The sequence below is a fragment of the Pteronotus mesoamericanus genome, unplaced genomic scaffold (assembly GCF_021234165.1).
Source record: "Pteronotus mesoamericanus isolate MK-2021 breed Mesoamerican mustached bat unplaced genomic scaffold, CSHL_Meso_final scaffold_128, whole genome shotgun sequence".
Classification (NCBI taxonomy): domain Eukaryota; kingdom Metazoa; phylum Chordata; class Mammalia; order Chiroptera; family Mormoopidae; genus Pteronotus; species Pteronotus mesoamericanus.
Window position 1 is genome coordinate 3,323,486 of NW_026555305.1, and position 11,802 is coordinate 3,335,287.

The window sequence follows — 11,802 nt, forward strand, 5'->3', positions numbered from 1 at the left end:
TCCGAAAATGACACAACACTGAAGAAGGAAATTAAGGAAGACACATATAAATGGAAGCATATGCCATGCTCATGGATTGGAAGAATTACCATCATTAAAATGTCCATACTACCCAAAGCAATTTGTAGATTCAATGCAATCCCTATTAAAATACCAATGACGTATTTCACAGGTATAGAACAGACATGTCCAAAACGTATAGGGAACCATAAATGACCCTGAATAGGCACAGTGATTTTGAGAATGAAGAACAAAGGGGGAGGGATCCCAAAACCTACCATCAAACTCTATTACAAGGCCACTGTATTCACCACGGTCTTGTACTGGCATAAGAACAGAAACATAGATCAATGGAACAGAATAGGGATTCCTAAAATAAACCGATGTCTCCATGGTTCATTAATATTCATCCAAGGGGGCAGAAGCAGGAAATGGAATAAAAATCGCCTCTTCTGACAACTGGTGTTGGGAGAGCTGGACAGATACAAGCAAAACATTCAAATTCAACCATCAACTTACACGAGACAGAAAAATGAACGCAAGATGCCTAAAAGACTTAAATATAAGTCACGACACCGAACCTGTCCTAGAAGAGAACATAGGCAGGAAACACTAAGATATTCCAGCGGCAATATCTTCAACGATATGTCTCCTAAAGCACAGGACACAAAGGAAAGTATAAAAAGTGCGGCTTCATCAAAATAAGAAGCTTCTGCACGGCTAAAGAAAACTTCAGCAAAATGAAAAGGGAACCAACCGTATGGGAAAACATTTTTACCAATGATACCTCGGTCAAGGGCTTGTTCTCCAAAATGTATGAAGAACTCACACAACTCCACTCCAGGAAGACAACAAAAAAATCCAATTAAAAAGCGGGCAAAGGTCCTGAACAGACACTTTCCTAAGGAGGACATACACGGAGCCTAGAGACATATGAAAGGATGCTCAGCATCACTGGCCATCAGAGAGATGCAAATTAACATCACAATGAGATACCACTTCACACTGGTCAGAAAGCATAAACATATCAACAAACAAATGCTGGCAGGGTGGTGGAGAAAAGGCAACCCTAGTACACTGTTGGTGGGAATGCAGATGGCTGCAGCCACTGTGGAAAACAGTTTGGAATTTCCTCACAAAGCTCACTATGGAACTGCCTTTTGACTCAGCAAGTCCACTGCGGGGATTATACCCAAAGTATCCCAAAACACCAATTCAAAACAACCTATGCACCCCAATGTTCATAGCCGCACAATTTGCAATAGCCAAGTGCTGGAGGCAACCTGAAAGCCCCTCGATTCACGAGTGAATCAAAAAACTATGGTACATGGACACAACGGAATACTACAGAGCAGAAAGAAAGAAAGAGTAACTACCCTTCGCGACAGCACGGTTGGAACTAAGGGCATCTTGCGAAGCAATAGAAGCCAGGTGGGAAAAGACAAGTACCATATTATCCCACCGATAACAGGAACCTGTTCAATAAAACAAACAAGCAAGAAAAATACAACCAGAAATATCAAAGGGAAAAAAGAGCAAACAGCGAGAGGCGGGGAGGGGGAAGGGGAGTAACGGGGAAATGAAGGGGAAGGGTCAGGTAGAGGAACATGTATAAAAGACCCACGGACATAGCCAAGGTGGGGAAGGATTGAGGGAGGGAGGTGGGGTGGGTGGGGCTGGGGAAAGTGGGGAAAGTGGTGGTGGGAAAATGGAGACAAATGCATTTGAACAATAAATAAAAAAATGAAGCTCTTCAGAACTAAAAACAGTCCAGTCATACTAGTTGTTGATCAGTCTTAAAAACTCTGCCATTAATTTCTGCTTTGACCATTGACATTTCATGCAATATCAACGATGTTGTTTGTGGGCTTCCCATTTTATTGTTTCTTTCTGCGCGTGTGGCCTCTATCGTTGGCTCTTCAGGTTTCCTTTTTTTGCCTTCTTTGTGTGTTTTTGGATGATTTTTTCAGTATTCCATTCTAAGTTATCTGCTGGAATTCTAACGGTAACTCTTTGTATGTTGCTTTCGAAGGGACTGTTGTAAGTATTATAATATACACACCTAATTTCTCAGATTCTACACAGACGTAATGTTTCACCTCTGCAAGGACAGCACCTTATACCTGTGTCATCCCTGTTACCTCCACTGCCTTACGCTGCCATTGTTATATGTAGTACGTGTAACCCTGTCTACAAAGCCCAGCAGATACTGAGACTCTATGTTTTCCACAGACATACGTTTTTACTAAACTGAAGAGGAGGAAAATATGCTACTGCCTTTACTTAGATATTTACTTAGATATCTCTGTTCTTCCTTAATTCTGGAATTTCCACTGGTCCCTTGGGATTTACCTCCAGTCTGCCTGCAGAGCTTGTCGTCTCTTTTGAGCGGGTAGCCTGCTCTGTTGTCCATTCTGTTGCTTCCATTCCTGAAACACATTTCCTGGAGAATTTCAGGGGAACCTGTCTTGTCTTTCAGCACTTTTGACTCCTCTGATCGCACTGGTTTCTGAAAGGGAATCTGTAGTCATTGCACTCATGACCCCTCTACGTTTAATGTGCCATTATTTCTGGATGTTTTCAAGTTTCCCTCATTCATTTGATGATGCTTACGATGCACGTGGGCTTGGCGTTTGAGACTTGTAGTTGAGTTCTTTGGGCAGGAAAATGTAGGGCTTTCAAGACATTTAAGACACGGTCACCTACCATCTTCTTCCAATATGGCGTTTCTTCACTGATATCATTCTCCTTTTGCTAGGTGTTCAGTAAGCTAAGCTCCCTCACAGATCTGAGTTACTCTCTTTTCATGCTAAAAACCTGGAGGGCCTGCACACAGGCTCTTCTGTGGTGCCAGAGAGGGAGCTCCCAGGGAGAGAGGAAGAGCTTTGCTCGGGGAGGAGGGGCCTGAGGAGGAAGAAGTGAGGCAGAGGTTTGAAGAGGGGGATGAAGGAAAGGGTGGTGCTGCCTTGCAAAAACAGAAATCACTGAAGGGAACTGTTTGGGGAGAGAAAATCCACAGTCCCTGCTGCCTCTGAGAAACGGTGCTCAGTCTCCTCAGCACTTCCCCACGCTGCCCTCGCCCCTGGGGTCATCTTCCCCGTGACAGTGACGACCCCACGGGCTCCTCCAGGCACCTAGACGATGGGGGACAGCCTTCCTCTCTCACTCTCGCACTTATCAGCCCACCAGAGATCCCCACCGGCCCGTCCCCTGAGCCCCTCTGAACGATGTCCCCGATCCATCCCCGGACTCTAGGAGTCCCGTTATCATCAGCCATCAGCGTCCTCCCTGGACCTCCCGTCCAGGCCTCAGGCCTCTCTCCATTCCCTCCTCTCTCCGCCTCCTGGGGACTCTCCCTACAACTGATCTGGTCTGAGCCTGCCTGCACCGCCACCCCCCACCAGTTCCCAGCCTGACACAAGATCCCTGTTGCACCATCTCCTGTTCCAGGGTGTGAAAGTTCAGGCTGGGGCTAATCTCACCAGCCCCGGAAAGCATGACTCCTTCCATAAACAAACTCCCCCCATTGCCACACACCCCACCACCCCAAACCACACGCAGAAACTGAGGCATTAAAAATCTGTGCTTTCCTCAGCTGTTTCCTCAGCCACTGTGAACAGAGGCCCCTCCTCCCCAAATTCCAGACAGAACCAAGACCCCCTTTTCTCCTCCCAGTCAAGTCTAAGTGCAGTGAGCATTATAGGTTTTTGGGAATGACTTGGAATACTCCTCAGCGTGTCGCCCATGGCCCAGGGGAATGTTGGTGTTTTATTACTGATGGAGGTGATATTCAATAGAGCCTGCGTGCATGAGGTTTTCACATAGGGGTAGGCTTTGTGAAACATACATCTGTTTCTACCCTCTGTTGCTTAAAATTTTTCCCACTGTCTCCATGATAAAATCCAAGCCATCTGCACAGTGTCCCTGGTCTTTGTGAACAGGCCACACAGCCTTGGCTTGACAGCTACCCCTTCTGAGAACAGACCGAGATCTTTCTGGTTGAGGACACCCCAGCCCCGCTCCCCTGGACTGACCCCTGCTCATGCCTTGGGTCACCCATCCCCGTGAAGGACCCTCACAGCCAGGACCCAGCTGCATGACGCCCCCTCCCACGGAGCCTCACCGCCTCATTTTCCTTTTCCTCCCGACGCCTACAATCTCACGAGACTGCAACTGAGCCGCCGGCCGTCTCAGTATCTGCACTGTCTGTCTTCACTCATCGGAGGCCCCGTGAGTCCAGGGGAAGAATCTGGCAGCTTCCGCAGTGACTCCGCAGAGCCTGGCACCGTGACCGCACGCGGCCCCTGCTCAGTCAATACTGCCCGACGGCCTGGTCAGGGAGAAAACGGGGGAAATGGCCGTGACAGAGGCTCAGGAGAGGGACGTGACTTATGCAAGGAACAAAGAGTCTGAAATGGAGTAGCCATTGGGCTGCTCCTCCCCAGCCAGGGTCTCCTACCCTCTTGTTCTGGGACGGCTGTTACTCTCTGGGTTTCAGTGTCACGTGAGCTGGAGGCAGACATGGGGGCTCTGCTGAGACTCACCTCAGGGTGGAAGGTCCAGAGCTAGGTGCCTCCTGGGGCCCATGCTTCAGGGAGGGGAACTTCCCTTCCGGTGGCCGCCGATGAGGAACCTAAGAGATGTCACATGATGCCGGGGCCCTGTACGCCCCATTTGTCACCCTGACTTGCCAGTGAATCTCAAACGTCGTCTGCACACTGGAGACCATGGGAGGAGGCCCCAGGACCCCGACCCTCACGGCCCTCCTCTGCCTGGGTGAGCTGCAGGGAAGAGGAGGCGTGGGGGCCCTTCCCCTCCCAGGTCTTGGTCCCGAGGGACCCCAGGACTCAGGAGGCTCCCTGCGGACAGAAATGCTTGGGGGAGGAGAGGTGGCTCAGCCCCAGGTTGGACCCCAGTCTCGGGGCCCCGACCTGGCCTGGAGCCTCTGCGTGTGCGTTGAAGGATGATCTCACGGGGACTCCCTTCCAGGGCTGTGTGGGGGCCCCTGGGACCAGGTCCGGGCAGGTGAGTCCTCCCCCCTGACCTCCTGCTTCAGCACAATGACCCCTGGGCCGCTGGGGACACACAGTGGGTCTGCAACGATGGTGACCACTCTGGGAAGGGCCTTGGAGTGACAGTTGGGGGAAGTGCGGGGAGAAGGGCACCCCCTGACACCGCGCGTCTGAACCCTTTTCAGAGGCCTTCCCCAGACCCTCCCTCCGGGCCGACCCAGGCACCATGGTCAGCAAGGGCAGCCCTGTGACCCTCTGGTGTCAGGCGTCTCTGCGGGCTGATGCCTACGGTCTGTATAAAGAGAGGGGCTCTGAGCCCCGGCTTACGAGGATCCCACAGGCCTCCAGCAACAAGACCGGGTTCCGCATTCCATCCACGACATCACACGATGCAGGGCTATACGAGTGTGCCTACAGCCTTGGGCGCAACCTGTCGGAGCGCAGTGAGCCCCTCGTCCTGGTGGTGACGGGTAAGGAGGACCCCGGTCCCCTCCCCACTGCGGGCTCCCCCTCAGAGGCTGAAGGGAACAGAGTGGGGCTTTAGGGGGCTGCACCCCTCCCAGCCTGCAGCTGGGGAAGGTGGGGTGTTGCTCACCTTTAACTCACATCCTCCTTCTCCCTCAGGAGTGGACAGCGCCCCCTCCCTCGCAGCCCAGCCAAGCCCGGTGGTGGCCTCAGGGGGGGAACGTGTCCCTCGTGTGTACCTCACAGTCCACATCCGGCCCTTTCCACCTGCTGAACGAGGGAGGGGCTCAGCCGCCGTTACGCATGGAACCGGAACGGAGGTCCAACGATGGGAGGTGGCAGGCGGTCTTCCCTGTGGGCCCCGTGAGTGCCTCCCATGGCGGGACCTACAGATGCTATGCTTCTCACAGCTCCTACCCTAATATGTGGTCACACCCCAGTGACCCTCTGCACATCGAAGTCACAGGTGAGGTGACCCACATTTGCTGCAACTTTTTCTGTGCCTTAAATAACTGATCTAAACCCTCTGTTTAATAAAACCCTGGGATCATGGGAGTCAGTGACATTCATTCCTGGGGACAGAACCACAGGCGGAGACCTGGAGTGGGGCATGTGCGAACTGTCCCTGCACCCCCATAGGCGACAGGGTGTATCCCCAGGGTGCCAATGGCCCTTCTCCCCAGGCGTGTACAGGTCGCCCTCCCTCCGGGCCCAGCCAGGCTCCCTGCTGCTGCCTGGGGACAGCCTGACCCTCCAGTGTCGCTCGGAGCCCGGCTTTGACAGATTCGCTCTGACCAAGGATGAGGGGCCCACACCCCCTCAGCATCTCGAGGGGCAGCGCAGCCCCGACTTCCCCCTGGGCCCTGTGACCCGCACCCACGGGGGCCGGTACAGGTGCTACAGCGGACACAGCATCTCCCATGCGTGGTCGGCCCCCAGCGCCCCCCTGGACGTCCTGATCGCGGGTAAGGAGCCCTGCCCTGTCCCCTGTCCTGACTGTCTGCTCAGGGTCAGACCGGGGTCACCGTGGAGGTGATGGGGCCCAGGAGAGGGTCCTGGAGCAGAGGCGATTGGGGGCTGAGGTCTAGGGAGGGAGAAAGGGGAGGGAGGGGCATGGCTATAGAAGACGCCACCCAGAGGGACTGAGAGGAGCTGACAGGGGTCGCCGACAGCGTCCTGCGGAAAGACATTGTCACTTACCTCAGGGCGCACGGCATTCGAGGCAGTGACCCTCTGCACAGCACCGCCCTCCCTCCCCAGGAGCGGACAGCAAACCCTCCCTGTCGGCCTGGCCGCCGCCCCCGGTGCCCAGGGGAGCGAACGTGACCCTGCTGTGTCGATCTGAGACCAGGGCTGACACCTTCCACCTGCACAGGGAGGGCTCCCTGGACCCTCCCCTGGAGCTTCGTCTGCAGGGCACGGCTGCCCCCTCGGAGGCCACCTTCACCATCAGTCCTGTGACCTCGGGCCACAGTGGGACCTACAGTTGCTACAGCTCCCACAGCGCCTCCCCCTTCCTGCTCTCACAGCCCAGTGACCCCCTGGAGCTCCTGGTCCCAGGTGAGGAGCCCCTACCCCACCCATGTCCCCATGGTCAGGTCAGGACCCTGTCCCCCTGGAGACTTTGGTTTGGATCAGGAGTGAGCGGGTGAGAGAGGGAGGGTCAGCCTGTGGGACTCTCACCTCCCAGAGGGATGGAAAAGCCAGAGCCACCCCTCTCCTGCCTCATCCTCATCCTCATCCCTGAGGCTCAGACAGCAGCCAGGTGCCCAGGGAGGCAGGGGAGGCCTTGGGCAGGGCCCAGGCAGGAAGGGACAGAGGCGCCCATCCCCACCCCCTCCTTCTGCAGCGCCCAGGGCGCACCCAGAGACCAGGACCAGGTGGTGACTAGCAGAGGCCTTGCTCCCAGACAGAACACGATCACCCGCCCTGGCTTGCCTGTCTCCCAGGGGCGCTGGGGCCGGGCAGAGAAGGTGGGGGTATCATGGGGCCCCCAGGGCCGTGAGGCTGACAGGGGACAGGTGGGGCGGTCATGGCAGGGAGAGGTCTGTGGTCCCTCCCAGGGAAAGGGCAGCCAGGCTGAAGCGGGGCGAAGGCAGCCCCCACTCCTCACCCCCAATCCTGATTCCCAGGCAGTTCTGAGGATCGGCCTCTCCCCACCAGACTCAAGCCCATAAAGTGATTGGTAAGGGTCTCTGTGGGGAGGTGGTGGGTGTGTCCTCAGGGGACAGGGGCTGAGTCCCTGGAAGTTTAGGTTCCTCTGGAGGCTCTGACTTGGACTAGCCCTCCCCCTCTCTGTGCCTCAGTGTCTCCACATGTAAACGGAGAGAATCCTGGCCCAGAGCTTAGATTGCTTTCAGTTCTGGCTCTGACCTCCTAGGACAGGGAACTCACATGGAAGATCCTCAGGATATGATGAAATGGGGACTGTCCCCTCTGTAGCAGGGACTGTGACACTTCAGGGATGACAGGCAGGACAAGGGTCTGGGGCACTGAAATCCTTTCCTCAGTTCTGGTGCTCAGCTCAGAGGAGGGAGCCAGGGCTGGAGTCCGACCTGGGTCAGGTCCTGGCTCTGCGGCTCCCGCTGTGGGGCCCACAGTCCCTTCTCTTCTCTGAGTGTTCGGTTCATGTCTGTCATCCCTGGTCCCCTCCTGCTCACAGGCCTGTGGTGACATTAGGGGATATGAGGGGCCTCACAGAGCTCAGGAAGGCAGAGCCCCAGCCCAGCCACACCTTCCCAAGGGGACATCAGGGCCCTGCAGAGTGGACATGATCCTGGGAGAGACACAGAGTTCACCGCACCCCTGCCCCTCCCGTGTCCCTCCTGGGCTGGGGGGCAGGGAATAGGGCAGGACCCTCCGCTCCAGATGGGACAGGACAGGCCCCTGCAGAGGAGGAGCCCAGAGCTCGGAGCTGGTGTCCCCAGGGGGCAGCATGGGGGCAGCACAGGGAACCCACGTCCGGGGTCCGGTCCCTGCCCTGCCCCGGCCAGGCTGGGGGCCCCGGGGCACGCGGCTCACCTCTCTGAGCCCCCGGGGACTGGGCGGTGGGTCAGCGATCCCTGGTGCAGGGGGGCTGTGAGGTTAGAGGAGACGAACCACAGACCCTAGTATGTGCCTCGCACACAGTAGGGGCTCATGAAAGGGCATCATGGCTCATTTATGACGTCACTGCAGTCCAGGGTCACCAATGGTCCCTGAAGATCCTGATCGGGGCCTCGGTGACCTCCGTCCTTCTGCTCGCCCTCCTCCTCTTCCTCTTCTTCCGATGCCAGCGTCAGAGCAAAGTCAGGACGTTGGGTGAGTAGGGGACAGGGTGACCTGAGCCACAGGAGAGAGAGGTTCAGAGCACCTGTCACAGGAGAAAAAAGTAGTTGGAGAAGGTCAGCTGAGAAACAGATTTCTCTGGAATATCAAATCAGAAAACCTGGAAAGAATACTTTTAATGTTGGTACACGTATACAAACTTAAAGTAATTTTTCATCATTTTCAATCTCCTGAATATGGAACATACACACAAGCGTGTTAGGGTTTCTGCTTTCCTCTGGAATCACACAGAAAGGGGTCCCTACCCGCCCAGGGCAGAGACTTTCCCTCTGGAACAGCCCAGAGAGAGGCTGATCTCTGACCTCCTGCAGATCTGCTGATGCCCAGGAAGGGCCCCTCCTTGAGAGGAAGGGATGGCTGGCCTGGGGGAGGGGCACAGGGGTTCCAGGAGGCCACGGGGGAGGGGACAGCCTGGGAGGGCGTGGGGTCAGGGGCGAGGGGGACGGAAATCCCCACAGCCTGACCTGGCCCCTCACCTCACCCTGGGTTAGTGGTCCATCTGGGGGCAGCGGGTCTGCAGCCCTGGGATCCCGGGGACCCTGCCAGGAGACACACCCTGTTCTGCTCCTACAGATGCTGCCGTGAAGGACCCACAGGCTGGGGAGGGCGTGGAGCTGGACCCTCGGGTGAGACCCCTGCCCCTGTCCAGGCCTCCAAGGACCTTCCTGTTGCCCAGTTCACTCCAATGGTCCCTCCCCTGTCCTCCCCTCCCCTGGTTCTCAGCAGCGTCCACACTGACCTCTCCTTCTGGGCACCAGGCCGTCCTGCTGTGACTCACTCCTCCCTTTCCTGGGACCTCATGGCCCCTCCTGGGGGGGTCCCCTGGGCTGGCCCCTCGTCCCCTGTGTGACCTTGGGCAGCCCCAGGTCTCAGGAGGAGGCGCGAATGAGTGACTCACCCCAGGCCCCAGGGCCCCTTCACTCAGTCACGCAGCCGCCGTGACGGGAGCTCCCTGGGCACCGGCTCCATGTAGGGGCCGCGGTGCCGCCCCGAGCAGCCTGTCCCCCACTCGTCCAGCCCACCTGTGGGCGAGGGAGACACCTGCACACAGGTGATGACGTCAGGAGGGCCAGCTGCTGTGAAGGAGAATAAAGCAAGAGCAGGGGGTGGAGTGCGTGGTGAGGGGGGAGAGCAAACAGCAGGTGCAAAGGTCCTGAGGCAGGACATGCGCTTCAGCCAGAGGGGCCGAGTGGGTGGAGCTAAATGAGCAGAGACAGTGAATTAGGTTACAAGTCAGAACCGTAGACCCTTCCAGATGCCCCAAGGCTCAGGAAGCCCCTGCAGATTCCGTCAGGACAGTGACCTCATCTGACCTGAAGTTTAAATTATCAATCTGGCTACACACGGATAATTCAGTTGAATCAAAGAAACTCTCTTCCTGTCTCACTGTCTCCCTGCAGCAGAACAGGCCCCATGACGACCGCGAGGGAGTGACATATGCCCAGGTGAACCGTTCAAGATCAAGGCTCAGGCAGGGAATGGCCTCCTCTCCTTCATCATCAAGATTATGGGACAAGAAGGGCAGAAAAGAAGAAGGGGAAAGACAGATGGACAGACAGGTGGGTCCCACCCTCTCCAGCCCCCAGGCATCCCCAGCCCCAGCCACGTCTCACCCTCTCACTGTCCCCTGCTCCAGGCTGCTGCACCTGCTGCCCCCCAGGAGGTGACCTATGCCCAGCTGAACCACTTCACCCTCAGACGGGAGACGAGTGCACCCCCTTCCTCCCTGTCAGAGGAGCCCCCGGCTGAGCCCAGTGTGTACGCTGCTCTGGCCGTCCACTTGCCCAGGAAGGACCGAGACCCCACACTCTAGGGAGGGGGTCTGCAGGGGCCCCAGAAGGCACAGGAGTTCCCCCCAAGGACACTCAGCAGTGGCCCCGGCCAGCCTGGTGACCTGAGATGGACCCCCAGCAGCTTCTGGGCCCCCCTGGGAGCCCCCTGCTTCTGCAATCACAGCCAACTACTACCCCTACACCTTGGGATCAAAGCAGCAGACTTCTCAAGAATCAATGTGTGAATTTACAACCAAAATGGAAGTGGGGGAATGCTTTCAAGGAATGATAATGTAAATACTACACATCAAACCTACAAAATGGAAAATTAAGACTATCTTAGAAAAGAAAAAGGCCAAGACAAAAATCAACCTAAGCGTCCTTCCACAAATGTTGAGGTAAAGTTGTGGTATCTGTGAAAGGAATGTTACTCAGCCATAAAAAATAAAATACTGTCAATGCAATGACATGGATGTGTCTTGAGAGTATCATGCTAAGTGGAATAAGTCATACAAGAAAGCACAAGAACTATATGACTTTACTCATATGTGGTTGGAATCTGAAACTCTGAACTGTCATATATGTTAACTATATTGAGCTTGTAATTAAAAATTTTCCTGTGAAGTGACTGTGGAGTCTGAAAAGCTTCACAGCTAAATGCTTCTGAACACGTATGCATGTATGAAACACACACACCCATGCACACACACGGGTATACACACAAAGATACACACATATACACACACGAACATACACTTGGACACAGACATTCAGAAAGCAATAGGTAAAAAAAAGAAAACAAACTCATAGATTCAAACATCAAAAAAATGGTTTCCTGAGGGGAAGGGTGTTGGGAGAGGATGAAAAGGGTAAAGGAGGTTTTGGGTATGGTGACCGAATGAGACTAGACTTCGGCTGGTGGGCACAGCAAGGAGCATACAGGTGATGTATTATGTCAAAGATTTACAGGAAGAGTAGCGAAGTATTCTCAATGAGGAGAGAAGGAGGAGAATAATAACAATGAGAGGAGCTCCTGAGGATAAACAAAACATGAGTCAGGAAAGCCCCAAAATTTCATTCTTGAAAACGTTAATCCTGCCACAGAGTCCAGCCCAGTGGGCACGGAACGAAGCGAGAAGACTCGCGTCACCTCTGCCAGGACAGCATCTCATCTCAGATGCTACGTTTCAAACAGGTAACAGAGCTCCGTGAGGCTCCTCTGCCTG

General features: G+C 55.2%; 1 protein-coding gene across 1 annotated transcript; it reads left to right on the forward strand.

Moving 5' to 3' along the window:
* The first annotated feature begins 4,727 nt into the window (after positions 1 to 4,727).
* On the forward strand, positions 4,728 to 11,030 carry LOC129082476 (leukocyte immunoglobulin-like receptor subfamily B member 3). Its single transcript, XM_054588171.1, is given in 11 exon segments — positions 4,728 to 4,776; positions 4,990 to 5,025; positions 5,198 to 5,482; positions 5,637 to 5,689; positions 5,691 to 5,943; positions 6,161 to 6,442; positions 6,738 to 7,037; positions 8,655 to 8,777; positions 9,378 to 9,430; positions 10,205 to 10,363; positions 10,441 to 11,030. Coding segments are annotated over 11 exon segments (1,770 nt in total). The 3' UTR covers positions 10,618 to 11,030.
* The last annotated feature ends 772 nt before the right edge of the window (positions 11,031 to 11,802 follow it).